We start from the raw sequence: 19,427 nt of genomic DNA on the forward strand, positions 1-19,427 counted from the left end.
ATAAAAGTATAAATATCATCATCTAACATGTAATGCAGGGTTGCATCCATTTGATGGCAGCAGAGAGCTTCATGTTCCTGTTTCTGCCTGCAGGCGGTCCAAGGAAAAGTGGACCACTCTAGAAAACTGGACCCTGATCTGGTGAAGAAAGTCATCGTTTCCTGCCTGGAGGAGTTGAAAAGTTTTCCCAGGAAGTATGATTACAAATAATACTAGTTTTAGCAACATGCACATATTTCACATGCTCAAAAAGTTAAAATTCATCTTTAAGTCTTGATTATGCAAGTTATTGTGATCAAAAGGATTTGGTGTAGAACAAAGGAAATATCTCCATAAGAGACTTTCACTCAGTTGCGCTGGAAACCATCACAACAAAAACACTTCAAATGAAGTAAAAACATGCAGATAAAACCCAGAGTAAACCTAGCAGATTAATACCAGTGAAAAACTCAAAGTTTGTTCAATAGAAAAAAAAGTGAAGCCAAAAAAAAACAAAAAAAAGATTTTAAACAGAAAAATTATTTTAGATCTGAAGAAAAGTTTGAAACTGACAAAAAAGAGAGACTTGAAATTAACAAAATAGATTGAAACTAGATTTGAAACTGGAAATAAAATTCCAAGTCTACTTTTCGGCTTCAAATTGTTTTTCTTTTGAGCAAAGTTCATGACCCTGATTTAGCTCCATACTGTTAGATGCACTGAGGTCAGCTCCCCACAGGGTGGCGCTAAGACAAACTACAGGTTGGGATTTCATTTTCAAGCCTCAAAATAGCATTGAATTCATGTAACTAACTGGTCAAAAGCTCAAATAGTTCAGGCAGCCATTTCAAAAGTATTCACATCATCTATGTTTTCACACGTTTTTCTATCTAGACTTGACTTTATGGCACATAAATATCTTTTAACTGAATTTTGTGAAAAAGACCAACATGTTGCCACTAATTGTGAAGCAGAGGGTAGTTTACTCCTAAAAATCTGAAAAGTATGACGTACATTTGCATCGAGTCTCCTTTACTTTGATCCCCTTGAATGAAATCCAGCTGAAGTGTCTTTAGCTGTTCTAGATGCAGTAAATCTGTTTCTGGCCTCAAAGGTTTGAACAAACAGGATCATGAACCGTGAGGAACCCAGCAAGACGGTCAGAGAGGAAAATGTTTGCAAGGATCCAGAACATTTCACTGAGTTCTGTTCAGTCTGTCATTAGGAATAAACAAATACACATATGAGCCTAAAACGGAACTGTTTTTATAGTAAGTGCAAAATGTGGCCAAAAATAAAAACATTCAGATAAAGTCAGATCCCAATTTCTCCATTTCTATTTGAGGGGTTTCTGAAGCCGTGTGTCATCGCCCTTCCACTCTACAGTCATGTGCTACTTTGTGTTTGTCACGAAATGCAGTGAAGAGGCGGTGAGGATGACGCCGAGGACCCAAGTTGGAGTGAAAGGATGTTTTTAATGAGGATATAAATACAAATCCAAAGTCCAGGCAGCACAGAATGAGTGGAAGGCTAAGAGCTCATATCTGGTAGCAACTGGTAGAACAAGTGACAGCTGACGTGAAGGATTAGACACAACAGATTCGACAACTAGACAGCAGGACAGATTAGACAAGGACCCAACAAGGAACACAGGTGGGATTAAATTCACAGAGGGTAATCAGGGAAACGAGACACAGCTGGGAACAATCAAGGGGTAGAAAGGACAACATGGAGACTAAATTAACTGAAAACGACACTAAAATTAACACAGAGGAAAACCCAAATCCTCACAGTGTTGGTCTGTCAGTTACAGCAACAATACCTTATTGATACATTATATATATATATATATATATATATTTATATATATATATATATATATATATATGTGACATTTTGCATATACTTTTGCAATATGTGGGTCAGGAATGAACTTGTGTGGGTTTTTCCCTCCTCAGTTTCTCTATGTGGCAACTTCCTCATATGGAGACGCTGCAGGAATGTCAAGGAGGTCCCCACACAGCACACACACTGAGGCATTCATGGAGTCAAATCAATGGCAAAATATGAGAGTCGCTTCAAAAACAGCATGGAAGTGGAAACAAGGCTCGTTTGCATATAGATAGTTAATTTGAACGCTTTGAAGAAAGCTAAACATGGGTTTTAGATTTAGGTCATAAATGGCCCTCAGGCAACACTTTGGACACCCTGGTCTATTCTATGACATAAAATCATAGAAATCTGTGGTTCTAATTTCACATAAAATGAACTAGTTCCAGTTCTAGCTCTCTTCTCCTCTAACTAAGACGTCTTCTCTCCTCTCCAGATTTGAAACCCAGTTCAAGTGCCACTGCAGCGCCCTCCAGCCACAGCCGCTGTGGACCGACTATTGCGTAACCTACATCAACAGCTTCCAGGCTTTGCAGTAAGTCACGTGGTTTCACATAGACGTACCCACAATGCACTGCAGGAGAACAAGATGCCAAACCCACAAACACGCTGCCCCCACTTGTGCCAACAAAAAAAAAAAAAAAAAAACAACAACTGAATGAGGACAAGCTGGGGCTCGACTGCAGATGGCAAGCTTTAGAAGAGAAAGTAAAACGCCTGAGTCTTTACATCATACAGTACAGACCAAAAGTTTGGACACACTTTCTCATTGAAAGTGTGTTTGGACACACTGGGCTCATTGATTTCAATTTCTCATTGAAATCAATGAGAAAGTGTGTCCAAACTTTTACTGTATAAAGGAGTTTAGTCTTTATTCTAAGGGATTCATGGAAGCAGTTCTGTCCGCTGGCTCTACAGTCAGTTTCGGTCACTAAACGCTTTGTTTATGACTTGTTAGTAGGAGCATTAGATAAAGGAGTGCACTATGCTGCACATTCTGATGCCACTTTAACACTGAGCTCCAGATGATAAAATAGCACTTCCAGAACTCCGAGAGAGCAGCAACTACAATATGAGTATTGTAGAAGACAGGATTCACAAGCTGCCTGTTGTGAGATCTACACATTATGTAACCCAGTCCATCACTCTGTCCATCTGCGTTGCATATGAAACACTGAGCACTGCACTGTGTTGGGGATTCATATGAATGTGATGCATGAGGACACAGAGATGGTTCTGATCTCTGACGAGACTTTATTTGATCCGGCAGCGCTCTTCTTACAAGTTCCACAAAAAAAAAAAAAAGTGTTATTATTATATATGTTATAATTTATAGTCCCATCCAATTCCTTCCTTTTATGACTGGCCCACCTTGTCTTTTATCTGGCTTTTATTTTGAAAGTAGTCCAAAGCAACAGAAGCACATTTTTTTCAAACGGTTTTAGCAAAAGACTTTGCTGTTCAGAACAGAATCTCACTGCTACAGTGATTCTGGGAGCTATATTATGAGTTGTTTCTGCGTGTTGACTTTGAAATGCAGAGAACAAACTTCAGCTCTTCCATCAGAAGAGTCTGCTGGGTTCCAATCTCTTCTGATGGAAGAGTTCGGACGCGTCATCCCAGAGGCATCCGTCTGCTGGGGGTTTCCCGGCTGCCGTCCCGTCTGCAGCAGAGTGAGGATCAGGCTGGAGCGAGAGAACAGCCTTTGAAAGCCTGATTGTGAAAGTGAAATTGTGAAAACGTTGCTTCCTCAGAGGACGGGCTTCAACAAAGAGGTGACAGGAATAATAATGAGGGACTGCAGGGAGACTAATCTGAGCCGTGGAAAGCGTGAGTGGTCACGTGATTTCACGGAAACGGAGCAGTGAGTGTGAAACGGCTGTTTTAAGTGGGACAAGACAGGAAGTAGTTAGTTGGAGCATGCAGGCTCTCTGAACCAACCCCTCCTGGCCCCGGACCACAACCACTACCCCAGGCGGCCTCATCCTGAGCCTCGGTGGTTTACTGTTTCACTCAGCAGGGATTATTTATCTGCACGCCGTATATCTGCTCTCAGTGTGCCGTCTGCACGCTGCGCTGATGTTTAAAGAAACAAGTTCGCTTCAGCCAGTCTGATTACACAGAGGTGACTCAGTTCAGGATTATCCAGAAAAACGCCTTCCAGTTTATAAATGATGGAGTTCTATAGATACAACAGGAGCGTCTAGTTTATACATTCAGGAATTAGAACAAACTCAGAATCCTCTAGATAAACTCCTATTAGCTTATCGAGAGATAATACTCATTACCTCAGATCAACATTACCAGAACAGGAATCCAGAGAAACCCCGACTAGTGTACAAATTACTGACTCCTTTTTCTTAACATGGGGTTATGCTTTTTTGTTTTCTTTTTTTTTTTCTTATTTTGCTCTTTCCTTTGGTTTGTTGTGTTGTTCTGTTTCCTACTAATTCATGTAAAGCACTTTGATTTGCCTTGTTGCTGAAAATGTGCTCTATAACTAAAGTTGCCTTACCTTCAATTCAGTTCAATCATACTTTATTAATCCCAAAGGGAAATGAAATGTTGTAACTCATAGAATTTTTCTTCGAAGAGTTGTTGCAGCTGATGAAGGCTGTGATCTCCTGTAGCAGTTTGCACTACAGCTGCTTTGAAAAAGCCTCTGACTGAAAACGCTCTGTTGGTGTGCGACAGTCTCGGGAAGACGACGCGCCGGGTTGCCTGTGATATCTTTGGATTTCATGAAGAATCCTTCGGTGCACTCTGACATCGTCCCCAGAACAGAACCAGTCGTCTTTTTCAGGCTGTCCAGCGTTTTTAAATCTCGGGTTCTGGTGCTGTTTCTGAAGAAATAATGAGCAATCCCTTAATGATGGGTTATAATCCCATCATTGTAACCCACGCACGAATGGGTAAACATGTTCGTTCCTCAAGGAAATGCCTTTAAAGCTGCATGTAGCGCCACACAAGACTGTGATTGACCGTAAAAGCGTTTAGAGACAAACTTTGGATTCGTGTATTTCTGCAAAATGGTTCTAAGAACATGGCGCGGAAAACTGAAAAGGTTTCTTTCCAAGTTCAGTTCGGACTTTGGGCACCAAAAGTACAAATAAGTCCAAACTATGAGGACTCAATTCGCTTTGGAGACACTTTAACCAAGTTTGGGATCCAGAACAACAATCCAAGCTTTAACGGCCCACTGTTGTTGCATCTATTGTTAGAAAGTGGAGAGAACAGCAGATAGAGACATACTTCTGGAACCCTGCAGCTGTAATTACAATAAAACGTAATCTTCCAAAGATTGAATCCTAATGTGTTTGACAACCCTGTTCTGTTTTGTTCTGTTCTGTTCTGTTCTGTTCTGTTCTGTTCTGTTCTGTTCTGCACCGCTTTTTGTTTCTCTATCACATCAAATTCTGGTGAAATCCGTCGAGGTCTGCGGCTGTAACGTGACAAAAACGTGAAAGCTTTTACGGAGTATTAGCGCGGCTTCAAAGTCACACCGAAGCCGGCGTTTTCTTTCGTCTCTTATTGTCGTCTGTCGACAGGGAACACATGGCCGGGTACCAGGACAGCTGTCCACACGAGGTGGAAGGCTTCAAACGGGAGGTCAAAGGTCTCGTCGTCAGGCTGATGGAAGTTTTGGAGGAGCAGTTTAAAGAGGATGTCAAGGTAACGCAATCTGGTGTTTTCAAATACTATAGGAGCTTTATGAGGCAAACTCCCACTTCCTGTTTTCAGCCGTTCACTTCCTCTTAAAGTCCAGCTGCTTCTGTTGTGGTTTTTCTAACACGAGGAACTGAAAAAGAAATTTTTACCTCCTTGTGAGAGTCGCTGCGTAGATTTCTAGAAATGAGGCACTTAGCAGAAGTTGAGTCACGAGAAAATGTGTCCAGAAGGGGAATATGTAAAACGTGCTCTTTATTTTTTTATTATTATTTTTTTTTTACATCTGTATTGTTGCTGAATTTTCAGTCATTATGACTACATTGCAATAATCTTTACTGATTATTGTAAAAGAGGGCAAATCTTTTTGAATATTAAGCAAACTCTCCTGTCTTGTCTTGCCATATCAACCTTTTGTTCTGGAAACATTAAAAAAAAATTAATTAACTCAGAATCCAATAATGACATTTTCCTCCTTTTCGTGGGATTTCTTCCCAGCCCTTCCTCAGGAGGATGATGACGAGGAAGTGGCTCACCAACGACGACGACTTCAAACAACTCGACGGTCGGATACAGCGGCTTTCCCGTCATTGCGACTCCATGAGGCCTCCGCACGAAAAGGTGACGAGGATTTGACTAGGCCCCAAAAGTGTCAGATTTTATAGGTCTGATTCAATCCTGTGAACAGCTGGACCAAAAGAAGTTGTAATTGTACTTTTATACCACTGGTCAGAAGGATAATAACTAAATAATACTATTCCGCATTTTTGTTTACAACAGCTTAATTGACTTTATGGGTTTAAAATAGAATCTGACCTTTACAAATACTGACATGACAATTTCTCCCACTTTCTGACATTAAATTGCAAAGAGCCAAACTAATAAGAGAGAGAATGTTTTCACTATTTTGGATCCAGTAGTTTACACACATTTCAAGCCTTTGGAGCTTCTCGCAAATTCCTCCAGGCAGCACTGGTTTAACACTGCAAAAAACACCGAATAGTACCAAGTATTTTGGCCCAGTCCAGTTCGTACACTTGAAATAAGGGGGAAACTAACTCACAAATAACTTTTCAGCAAGAAATAAAGATGAGCTTAAGTCAATAATTCCTCGATATTTATGAAAATCTACTAGTTCCACTGATTATTTCACTCATATAATTGGATCAACGTCTTAAGTCATATATGAAATAATCTGCCAGTGGGACTAGCACCTTTTTTTATTAATATCAAGTAATTACTGACTTAAAACAAGCTCCTAAAAGTTACTTGTAAGTTAGCTTTGTCTTATTTCAAGTGTAGGAAGATGTTTGCACTACAAAGTAAACCAAAATGTAGTGTTTTTGCAGTGAACAGAGTCGGGTTTGTTGGCCGTTTTGTAATGACAAAACCTTTGTAGTTTTGCCTAGAAACGTTTCTGTGAGGCGGAGTTTAAAACTGTGTGATGGACACTCCAACAGTCTGACTTTGGTTGTCCTTAGTGCTCGCTGGTCATTCTTCTTTTGGAAGACTTTGCGATACAGCGGGACACAACTGGCGCCCACGCTGTAGCTTCATCTTCCTTGTAGCTTTGGTGATATCAAGCGTGGCCTCGTACTTTAAGGTTGGGTTGGTGTTCGCAGGGTTGTGTCCCATATTCTTCTCTTAAATCTAATGATGGATGTTGATGTTATGATGTCCCTCCGAAGGTCTTTGTCCCTGAGCGCACTTACAAACTGCAATCTTGCTTTTTAGTTTTAGTTTTCTCGTGAAAAAGTGGCCTTTCAACCCATGTCCTGTCTGTCTTGGACACGTTTCGATGTGGATCTGGTTTGAAATATCGGCTTTTAGTGCTATTTGGGGATTCCTGTCTTGGAAAGCTTGTATAATATATGTGATCGTAATACCCCAGGGTAAATAAAGTCTTGTAATTTCCCTGAAAGACGGAAAAGGAAACTCTGAGTACCTTTTTCATTGGCCATCTTAGACATTCCAGTAAATTGTTAATTTGGTTTGGTGCGCCGGCCAGCAGACCAGCAGCAGAGACTAATGAATTGGTGGAAGCTTAGGTGTAAGGTCACATAATCTAATGGCTTCGGATCATGCAATACAAACACACTTAGTGTCCTGCGTTTTCTTTTCTGGTTGCATCCTGTTATGATAATCCATCACTCTCTCTGTTGGACAGGAGTTTGCGAGCCGACTGCATTACCATGTGGTGAAGGAATACGTCGGGCAGCTGATGAAGAATAACTACTCATGCAAGAACCAGAAGCACGAGAAGGCTGCAGCCAAGATCAACGAACAATGGAACAAGCTCAGCAATCTGTTTGATGACATGGTAAAGCGGAAATCTGCAATAATCTTGATAAGCATTAAACTCACACCATTTAGTTAAACAGCAGCACAAGCTAACCTGGATTGTGTACTTAGCTGCAGGCCTTTTAAGACAGCATGTGAGCTCCATAGAGACAACAAAACATGTTTTAACTCCACATTACGCCCCGGTGTCAGAAAACTGCTGGTTCTTGTTGGAACCAAGCCATGAGAAAGAGGTTTGATACGTACAGAACAATATTGGTAGAAAGTTTGGACAGGGCTGGATCAATACCAATAGATACATCTGGTAGAACATTACATATTCAATATATAGAATACACATAGTTCTCATGTGATGTCACACTTCTGCAAACTTTGTAGCTGACGGCCGTCTTGTTGGCAGTTGCTATGGAGTTGCTATGAAAACAACGAACAAGTCACAAGCTTGGAGCTAGCTCTCACCTCGTTCCTAACTTATAAACACTATAAGTACAACACATCCGTCACTTGATTACAATCTCTGAGTACTCTGCCCACCTCTGTGTAATACTGAGATAAATATCAGTGATATTTAGTGCCACACTAACAAAATTAGCTTATCTAATGTAGCTTTCATCTGCAAGGTAAGGCCTACTTGTATGTTACTACATGTACTCACTCTGCCAGTCACCAGAACCTTGTTATTCACACGGAGAGTTTGTACGTTCTTTACAAAGCGATTTTGTTGATCTATATTTCTGTTGCAAGCTGGTCAAGAGTGTCAGTATACGTACTTTTCGTTGTCTCAAAGTCATGGTTCATCTATGCTTTGCGCTGCACTTGCCTATGAAAATGGCGCGGATCACTTCGGTTCAGGCTTTTGGGAACGTGCAGTACTAGCATTCTGGGAAATGTAGGCCGAGGGAAGAGTTTAGCTGCTCAACCTCTCACGATTAGCCAAACACAGTGGGAGGCATCAACTAACTCACTCGCTCTTTGGTTACCTAGCAACAACCGGTTGAGTAACTTGTGCAGCAGCAGCTTCAGTTTGCACCGCTGTGCCTCACAGCTGCTTAAAAATCGAACAACAACAACAACGTGGAGCGAAACAGGAAAGGTCATGCTGCCAGTTTGGCAGTAAACAAAAACCAATCAATAATTGTCGATGCTTACTGATACAAAACGCTTATATTATGATATAATTTTCAGCCGTATTGTTCTACCCTACGTTTGGACCTGCCTATAGCAGTAAAAAAAAAAAAAAAAAAGCCACATAACAACCTAAGCAGAACCTGTTCTTGTTGTGTGTGTTTCTCCTGTAGAAGTCGAACCATGAGTGGCTCCACCATGTAGGACACGACCTGAGCACCATCATCGGACAAAGCAACAAGGCAGACATCAAGAGCCACCTGCAGCCTCTAGTGGAACATTACCCAGACTTCAGGTAGGACGACGGGATGACGTCATCGCGGTGTTTTGTTATTCACAAGCTCAGATTATTGCAGGTTTGTCAGCGTTTGCAAAGAGGCATGCTGATGAAGATGTGACGGAGTAGAGACGTAGTTGTGCTGATGTGGTTCACTGGTGTACATAGTTGCTACTTGCTCAGTTTATTTAATAAATCTGTAAAAAAAAGAAAAACTATTTAAAAAACATACAAATTAGATTGTTTTCAGAGGATGCGACGCCTCTTAAGAGTTGGCTCTTGTTCTTTTGTTTTTGCTTTTTCCGTTTCCCACATTTACATCCAGGTGGTTTTTCAGGGAAATTCTCTCTTTGGAAACATAATGAACTGACATCATCTAAACATTGTTGAATGTTGACCTTCAGAGCCTTGGCACCCGTCTTGGACAGACGGTTAGCATCGTGCTAAAGGTCATTCCTGATGTTTTCCCTGTCTGTCATCATGCTAACGCTGGAATGCTCCAGTGAGAGAACCCAGCCTGAGCTGCTGCTTTGACAGCCGTCGTCGCTGTCGCTCATGATGATTACATGGCTGCTACTTTCCCTTTTAAATCCCCTTGGAAGCATTTTTGCTTGAATTTGGTCAGTAAATAATAACAGTGTGGAACCTGTTCAGTGTGTCTGTAAACCTGATTTTAGATTTAAATATTTGTTGAACGTTGGAAATGCCAGATTCGTTCATTTTGGTCCTGACACAAAACCTCCGGGCAGGAAGACTTCCTTTTGTGGACAGAGTGAAGGTCTTCTAAAAATACCATTTTCTTCCTCTCCACAGGATGAAAAACAGAACTGGTGTGAGATAAGCTGTAATTAATCACAGTACAAACCAGAAAAAGCATAAGAACATTGTTGAATGATGGGATGTTTGCGTGTAGCCGCTTTGTCAGCTGAGGGAGGGGATTTTTATCCCCCCCTGGTCAGTTTATGATAAACTGGACGACCTACTCAAAGTGAAACATTCTGAAAGGTTATTGCATCACTGCGTCATGTCTGTGTTGGAAATCTGCGGTTTTGCTGTCAAAAGAAGTGAAAAAAAAAAAAAAAACACCGAAGATATTTCAGAAGAGACGGAGCTTCCTCTTTATGGCCGTGGAAGCACAGATTAACGATGTGATGCTTAGCGATAAGACAAACACACAGACTGTATGCAGGCAAGCCTCGGAAAAATATGCCTAAAAAGCATGATTATTTTACTGGGATAATTCAGAAAGATTATTATGTTATGATGGAAAACGTCCATCTGGGTTTATCCTGGTGAATGAAACACAGAGCAACACATAACGGCCCCTCCATCACAAGTTGTTGGGCACTGACAGTCAGCTGGCTGAAAGTAACCACTACTCTGTTCCTTCACTTATAATGAATAAAGAAACTTGTAATCTGGGAATCACCTAATAACTACTGCCATTAAAAATCAACTTTTTTTTAGCTTCACGTCATGTTATAATATTATTCCCTCATCAAAAACATAACTGGAGTGTTGCTTTGATAATGTCGGGCATGATTTGAGAAATCCTTTAATCTCCATGGCAACCATTCAGCTGTGTAAAGTGTCTGGGTGGACCGACTCAGTTCCTTCAGACTAGCCAGCAGCAATTAGCAAACACTGCTCATCTGCTGAGCTCGTTATAGGAGCCACTCTGAGTGCATCGCTGGTAAAAACGTTGTTAAAGGGTTAATAGAGGAGCCATCTTATGATGACTTCATGAAGGCGGAGTTTCTTAAAGCGACAGAGACCCGATTTCAAGACTTTCTTTTCTTTCTTTTAAGTCATATTTGATGTGTACAGTATCTTTACAAAAACTGAAGGTAAAACACTCACTTGACTGTTCTGTAAAATGATATCATGTAGCTGGAAAACACACACTGCTGCCCCCTTAATGTCTAAAACGGTAGCAACAAAAGGCTCGACAAAACATTGACACTTTTGCCACAGTTTGGACATTTTCACTCAGATTCGTTCAGACATTAGACAGTAATATTTAAACTGTCGTACAAGCTATTTTACATTGCATCAAATGGAGATGATGTTAACACGATGTGAGGCGTGTGCTTACTTTTGCCATATACTGTATGTGTTTATGTGTGGTTTAATTGTTTAATTTACTTGTGTGTGTATTTTTGTCATCCACCTGCAGCAAGAGACACCTGGTCGCGGTTCTTTACTTCAGGGGCCTCCACAGGGGCCGCGAGCACCACCTCATCCTGCAGAAACTCACCGCGCTCAGAAAGGAAGTGGGCCGCACCAGCACTGACAGAGGCCGAGTTTTATTTGGGGACATGCAGGTCACGGCCAACACCGACTGCCTGTCCAACCCGCCTGCCTCTTGTCTCGGCTTCCTGCGAACACACAGCTAAGAAGGAACTGCAGGTGAAGCTCTGCATGCGGGCCGGGCGCAGGAGACGCCACATCGCACTTTTTCTCGGGCTGTGTGATTCTGGATCGGTCCGGTTCGGCCTGTAGGTGACGGTGCATACACAACAGAACTCACATGTTCCTCCCTCTGCATTGCAGAGTTCAGACATTCAATAATGAGCATCTCAACAGGTTGCATTCAGCAAAGCAACACTGCCCAGAAATGAACGAAAGCGCACAAGATTGGTGTTGTTTTTTAGCTAAGACTAGACTATAGATGGTCCTGTACCATAATATTTGATTTTTAAAAATGATATGTTTCCTGCTCTGGAAAGCAACAGCGTGGATTAGAGTCACATATTGGCTGAGTTCATGAAGAGTAGGATCAATTTACAAAGCAAAAAAACCCACAAAAATATGCAATAAGTCAATTCAGCTAAAATAAAAATGAGCGAAAAGGTTAAACATAAAAACAAACCAAAAAAACAAGCAAATTATCAAATATATATTCCGTCGAAAAAAGTAAAAGCAGGAATTTCATGTCCTTCTAAAAGTGTTTGAGTAAAATTTAGAGGGGCAGTATTACTGTATGTAAAATGGATTTTTTTTTAGCTTTGCATCATGTTATGAGATTATTCTCTCATCAAAAACAAACCGGGAGTGTTGCCTTCATTCTTTCATGCATGTTTGAGAAATAATTCAACCTCCATGGCAACCATTCAGTTGTGCAAAACGACTCGGTGGACCTAGCTCCGCCTTCAAGACGAAGCTCCTCCTCAGAGCTGCTGCTTCTGCCTCACAGAGCGACTCCCCGACTCAGTTCCTTCAGACTAGCCAGCAGCAATTAGCAAACCTTCTCAGCTGCTGAGCTCGTTAGAGGAGCCACTTCTCAGAGCAAAGCGGGTAAAAACATTGTCGAGGGGTTAATAGAGGAGCCATGTTGTGACGACTTTCTGAGTTTCAGAAAGAGCAGGAGTTTTTAAAGAGACAGAAGCCCAATTTCAGGGTTAAATTGGAAAGTCATATTTGACAAACATATGCAGCCTTTTTATAACAACTGAAGTTAACATAATTACTTGATCTTGCTACAAAATGTCACTATGTGCCTGAAAAACACAGAATATTGCCTCTTTGATATTAATTAAAAGTTATTTCATAGAGATATTCAGGAGATTTCATCCAGATTGTTTGATTGTTGTTCAGTAACTGATGACCATATACATATAATTATATGATGTTGTGGGGCAAAATATTAACCTTCTCCTGACTGATACCTTCATCCAATAGGATTGGTTTGATCTTTCACCCCCCTCTGTGAAAACTATGGCCTTACCTAAACGATGACATCATCACATCAACAAATTCTGCCAGAATCGCTCAACTTTAAGCAATGTCAGGTGTGAATGTATTAACTCCATGCTCAAATGAAGTCAGAAAGTATTTCTAGAAAATATAAGCTCAACAGTTTGTGTTAAACGTATGCCAGCGCAAACGTTTTACATTTGTTTGTATATCAGTTGATAAGCACATAATGTGTCTCACATTAAAGTTGCAGAGCGTTTGAAACAGATTTATCGTGATCTAAGATGATTACATTTGCAGAATTGCTACTGGGGCGTTTGTTGTTTTGGGAGCCGCTGTAGACGCGTTGAGTGTAACAACAGTTCAGGTAAATCTGCAGAAAGTTTTCTAAAGTCACGGAGTGCGGCATGAGCGAATGTTTTCTCTCATCACATTTTTGTCGTGAAAAATAATATCAAGAACTGGGGAAACCCACTGAAGGAATGTGTTCAGAGGCGAAGATCATCTTCTTTTAAATGAAGCGTTTTTATATATTCTGTGGGTTTTTTTTTTTCTTTCTCCAAACTAGCTAACTCAGATTGTTCAGGTTTGGTGTCTTCCTACTTCCTCGGTGTGTCAGAATGTGTGCATCCGTGTCACAGGAAGCATCACTTTAGAAAGCTAACTAAACTATAAGATCATGTGAGAATGAAACGTTGAACATTTTAACTATTGGAGCTTTAAAACTTTGATGGAGTATTGTCCTGTTTGTGTGTTATTTGAATTCAAAATGGATTTGGTTTTTTTTTTATGTTTCAAGCATAAGATCTTGGGAAAGTTTCATTTCGGGTTATTTATCTAATGTGTTACATGATCTTTCTACTGTATGCTGATGAACGGACCAAATGTAGAGAGGATGTTTTCTCATCGTCATGACAACGATAAGCACTTTACTCTAGAGCCATATTCACCAGATCGCACCGACTCATACAATCATGTCCAATAAGTTAGAATGTAGACTTTGATGGGGCTTGTTTGTCAGATTAAAGGTACATTTTAAACAGTGTATTAAACACTTTTCTTTACTGTGCTCGAGATATATTTTTTTGTTATTGGTCTGACGTAATATCGTAGTATGAAATGTTGTGTTTTCATGAGTTGCAAGTAGAAAAATTATGAACAAATATAAAGTCTTGAAAGCAGAAGTCTGTGTGAAATTCATCTACGTGTTTCGTTCCGTCAACTGAGACAATAGTCTTTTCAAAGTAATTGTCTGATTTATTGAATATAACTGAATATTCACAGACACACTAAGCAGTGCTAACATCGGGAAGAAGCTGGAATCAAAGACGCACGTTTTCATTGCCAGACCCTTTGAGCTTCAGCCGCCTCAAAAATAAGTTCCTACACATTAAGAAGTAGTGAAAATAAATGTGTGTGATATTCTTACTCCTGTACAAAAAGACTGAGGAGGACAGGAATGATTTTCTAAACTTTATCTCATTTCTGGTTGAAACATGTTTTAAACCAGCAGGAGGAACTGAACTTCAACAGGTCATAAAATCATCACTGTAAATAACAACAACAAACAAATGAAGTCGTTGGCAATGAAAGAGAAAACAAATGACACACACACACACACACACACAAATGTTTCCCATGCAACAGTAAAAACTGCCTTAACGATATTACATGAATAATATGATCTTTGTTTTTTCAGTCAGCTATAATAGGAACAAACTTTGTGATGCCAACGCTGCGGCTGTCTGTCAGCTGGATGGAGGGAGCAGAGGTCAGAGGTCACAGACCTACATAATAATCAGAGGAAGTTATTCTGTTTGAATAAAGAAACTCTTGTAATGTTATCTTGTAACCTAACTATCGTCAGGTAAGTCAAGTTTATTTGTACAGAACATTTCACCACCAGGCAGTTCAAAGGGCTTTGCATCATAAAAACATAATTCAGTGAGCAATTTAGGAAACAAGCATTTTTTAAAATCAAAATCATGAAGAACTGCCATGAAATACACATCAAATGCATTGATCAGTGTTCCAATTATTGTAAATCAAAGGCGGCTGTGAACAGGTGGCTGTTAGCCCAGATTTAAAGGAACCCAGAGGAAGGTTAGCGGTTTCGCTAACCGCCTGGAGAAAAAATATCTGAATTTGTTTCTCTGCACATCTGAACAGCCCAGACGGCACGTTGTCGTCGTTTCACCACAGCAGTAAAAACCGAATCATTTATGTAGCGATAAGAACGTTTTCTGCGACTGCAACATGTTCAACACAGTGAAACTGAAGGTTAAAATGTCACCTTCTCTTCATTTCTAAGCTTCAACTGTGATCCGTAAATCACTTTAGACGACTTTTTTTTTTTTTTACTGCTGGTCGTTTAGCCATTTTATAAGTAAGTGACACATCAGTTGAAGATCTTACTTTCTTTTGTGTCTCTTTCAGAAGATGACCTCTGTTTCTCTGTAAACTCCACATCCTCTGCTGTGACTTCATGCATTCTTATGTTGAGACATTTTGGAAGGACTTCTGATAAAAGCATATTTTTCCTACAACTATTTCAGGTTGCAAAAAAAAAAAAAAAAAAAAAAACTTTTTGCAAGAGTTGTGGTTGTAAGAGACTCTTGCAAAAAAGCCTTGTTAGTGAAATGTAGGCACATGACTTTCAACCTGTATGTGTGATTGGATTGACTTGTTTTTCCTGTAAAGTGTCTTGATATTATACTGTATTTATTATGAAGAATTTCTTCCATAGAAATAAACTGAATTGAAATGTTTCAATTCAATGCCCGGAGAGACTCGGGCACCATTTTAGTCCCAAGCATGATATGAAAACAAACACACACACACACACACACACACACACACACACACACACACACACACACACACACACACACACACACCACCTCATTCTTTTCCAAACATGTTTGAAATGAAAATGGGAACAAGAGCAACAGAAATCAACTCACTTGTTTACTACCTTTTTGCTAGTTTCTTTATTTGGGAAGATTTTTGTTTTAAGTCCAAATGTTTGTGTAATTACAATCAGAGGTCAACTTTTGAAAAAAGAAAGAAAAAAGTCATATTGGAGCTTTATTTTCTGACCCTCGCATCGAAACTATTCAGGAAAAAGTTTTTAAATGTAAATGCTTCATCAACAGGAAAATAAATTGTTTTTGTAAAGCATAAACACCAGACGTACAGCAGAAATCTGATTTTTATGTCTACTGTATAAAAAGGTAACTTTGTTTTTCTTACTAATATTAAAAAAGACTAAACATTTCCTGCTTTAGGTCATTTATGATTATCAAAAATAACTTTGATTCACCGTCACAACAATTGGTGAGAGATTTTACTTTGTTCTATTGTTTTTTTTTTTACAGATTTTTTTTTCTTCAAAGTCAGAAGTTTATACATGCAGAAAGATCGCTGCACTTTGCAAAAGTTATTAAAGACGATGATGTCAGGCTTTTATAAGCTTCTGTTGACATTTGAGCGAAATGGAGGCCGAAGATTTAATTAAGGATGTATTTCAAGGCGACGCCCAAAACGGATTTCTTTCTTGTGCTACATCATGAAACAAAAGCAATCCAGTCAAGTCAGTAGACATGTCAGGAAGAGAACCGTGGGTCTCCTGAGAGCGGCTTCACAGATAACAGATAAATGTTTACACGCAAACAGAACCAGCCTGGAAACATGTCATGGAAATGCTGGTTCTGTTTGCTGGAAATGGCGCGGGATGGCAGCCGCCATCCTGCTGCCGTTCACACGCAGCAGCAGGATGGCTGCTGATAAAACTCATTTTATGATACGTCTGTTTTGTTCCTGAGCCAATGATCTATTTGTTGTGAAGCGTAAACAATAGTTAGGTTGAGATTATGTATGAAAAGTCTTTTTCACTTTTTCGACCAAATCTATGTTCCATTTATTATTCATCAAAGACAAATCTAAACAGGCGAGTTTTTAAAGGGACTCGGTGTTTCGGCCGTTTTGCAGTTGTCTGGAAGTTTGTTCCAGATAAGTGCAGCATAACAACATTTTGACAAATGGGACCAGGATCACACGTTGTGTGGTGACTTGCTTTAACTTCAACAGTAAACTTTCTGTTTTCTCTCGGTTGTTTCGTCTCCATAAAAGCTACATCAGACGTGGCGCTCAGCTTTCACCGCTGACCTGCCAGCAGCTAATCCTTCTCCCTCTCCTGCTGTTAACGTTTTGCTTTTCATCAACATAGAATCTACTCCTGCATCAGTTCATCTGCTTATTTACTCAGTCTGCAACACTGAGATTAGGAAAAGACAAATATTGTGTTTCCTTCACTGTATAAATAGGAAATGACTCAACTTCAGAGGGTGAACAGAGTATCCATTAAAAATGTACAAGCTAAGTACAGTAAGGCTCTGATTTGTTGTTTCCAGTTAGCGCTGGAAGAAGGCAGAGGAGCAGAGAAGCTCTTCATGGTGGAACAGAGGAAAGGCCGGCAGGGTGGAGATGAGGTTCTTGGTTCCTGCAATCTGGACGGTTTTGTGTTGACAGTATTTCAGGGCCGAGCCTCTCTCCGCTATCGGGAACCAAACCAGTGACAGACCTGACCTGACCTCAGCACACCGCAGCTTTCAGTTCGCAAAGCCGCATCACTTTGGTCAACTCTTCCCCATGTTCATCAGCATATCATCACCTTTCTAAAATAACGGCCTTAGTCTTTTTTTTTTTTTTTTTTTTTGGTCAGAATTACTTTTGTCAAAAAAATAAAATTACATAGGCCATTACTTTAGGAAGGTAATGTTATTAAATGTCCTCCATTTTTTCCTGATTCTGCACTAAACAGGATCAGAGCCAAAGTCCACTCTGTGTGTCTACAGTAGAAAACCAGCCGACGGTCACTTGTTGTTTTTGGGGAAAACTTCTTTATGTTTTTGTTTGACAACAAAAATATAGAAACTGTGCTGTTTGTGCTTGTTGGAAAAATATAAGTGTAAAAAAAAAACTAACTCAATCTGCATACAGACGCCAGAGGAGGAACGAAAATGATAATCTAGAAAAAAACAAACAAAAAAAAAAAACAAAGTTAATCTAAAACTAAACCGAGTCCTTTGAGCTGCTTTCATTTTTCCCCCTCATAGTTTTCAGCGATGTGGCCGACTTGGTTCTCTGAGAGACAAAACAACTGCTGACAGTTTGGGGACATGTTTGGGGATGGAGGTTTTCAAAAGTACTGATAGTCTACATGCATGTTAGATCTGCCACAGAGTCAGACGCTGAGAACAACAAGTAGTAACGGACTGCAACAGGTCAGACTCACATTTAAAGTAGTGATTTCAAACAGTAAGGTTACGTCGTAACTATGGAGTTAAGTATTTTTTCAATCATTGTCTAGTAAATCGTTCCTAGAGTTTGAGTGAGGCGACCTTCGCGGCTTGTGTTTTTATGAGGTCATGCAGCTCATTATTCAGGCTTAATGACGCAAAACTTTTATTTTGGTACCTAAAGGAAAACCTAATGTTACTTAAGATTTGAAATGGTCTCATTCTTCACTGCAATCAGGGAGAGAAGCATGACCAGCTGCTGGATTCGGTTTTTCCCAACAGGACACTGTAAAAGCTCATGCCTCCAAATGACTGTTTTTCTTTCTCAAATGTTGCATTGAAAGACAAGATATTTTTATGACGATGAGAATGAGTGGCCCTACAGTCTGGAGCATCATGGGAAGTGTAGGAAGACTGCACTGTAATCCCTACAGCACTGCATGCATTGATTTTCTGAAGGAGATTGTCCTATGTTCCCATTTCTACTTTTGTTTTTAATATTTTTTTGTTTGTCTTTTCCTTCACGGCGACCTGGTTGGCCAACAAAATACAGAACAAACAGCAGAAGTGTACATGTGAATACTTCTACTACATAATCTCCCACAAATACATTTGACCACACTTTTTCATCAACACTTCAGCCATAGTTTACATCAAAACATCCTTCACGAGAACGCAGTCATGTTGACAACATGGCAAATCATTTCACTGTTTTATCCCCATGAAGCGACACAAGGACATGTCATTCTGAGACCCTGGCATCTTCACTGGCTCGCATATTTACTTTTGAGAGACGAACCGAGGATGCCGTTTCACCGTTTGTATGAATGGTTTGGAGAAATGCACCAAAATGACTGAGAGAAACTGTAATTAGTTCAGCAGATAGACAGATAGATATCACATGATGAGCTCCAAATCAGTAACCTCGGCATCATCAGCCCCCTCTGGTGTACACCAGTGTCTTTTTACAGTCTTTACACCGTGCACACTACAAGTGGGGGCCCTTGCTAGTTCTTTATTTTTTTTATTTATTTGTTTGGTTTTTTGTCCTGCCGCCTCTGTGGTGCTCAGCCCTGATCAGAAAGCCAAACCACCTCATCACAACTTCCCACAGAACCGTTCCAGCCTTGGCTTTAATTTAGTTTCGGTACTCGGTTTGGTCAAAAACACAGCGTTATCTAGTTTTGTGGCCT

The 19,427-nt window shown here is 40.1% G+C and overlaps 1 protein-coding gene across 1 annotated transcript in view; it reads left to right on the top strand.

Moving 5' to 3' along the window:
- Window positions 1–12,097, top strand: part of exoc3l4 (exocyst complex component 3 like 4) — a 25,447-nt gene extending 13,350 nt beyond the window's left edge. The window contains exons 8-14 of the mRNA XM_005811283.3: window positions 94–194; window positions 2,306–2,404; window positions 5,418–5,541; window positions 6,034–6,156; window positions 7,703–7,855; window positions 9,135–9,256; window positions 11,415–12,097. Coding sequence (XP_005811340.2) covers window positions 94–194; window positions 2,306–2,404; window positions 5,418–5,541; window positions 6,034–6,156; window positions 7,703–7,855; window positions 9,135–9,256; window positions 11,415–11,634 — 942 coding nt within the window. The 3' untranslated portion in view covers window positions 11,635–12,097. The remainder of the gene's footprint in view (window positions 1–93; window positions 195–2,305; window positions 2,405–5,417; window positions 5,542–6,033; window positions 6,157–7,702; window positions 7,856–9,134; window positions 9,257–11,414) is intronic.
- Window positions 12,098–19,427: the final 7,330 nt, after the last annotated feature.

Source organism: Xiphophorus maculatus, chromosome 19 (assembly GCF_002775205.1).
Source record: "Xiphophorus maculatus strain JP 163 A chromosome 19, X_maculatus-5.0-male, whole genome shotgun sequence".
Classification (NCBI taxonomy): domain Eukaryota; kingdom Metazoa; phylum Chordata; class Actinopteri; order Cyprinodontiformes; family Poeciliidae; genus Xiphophorus; species Xiphophorus maculatus.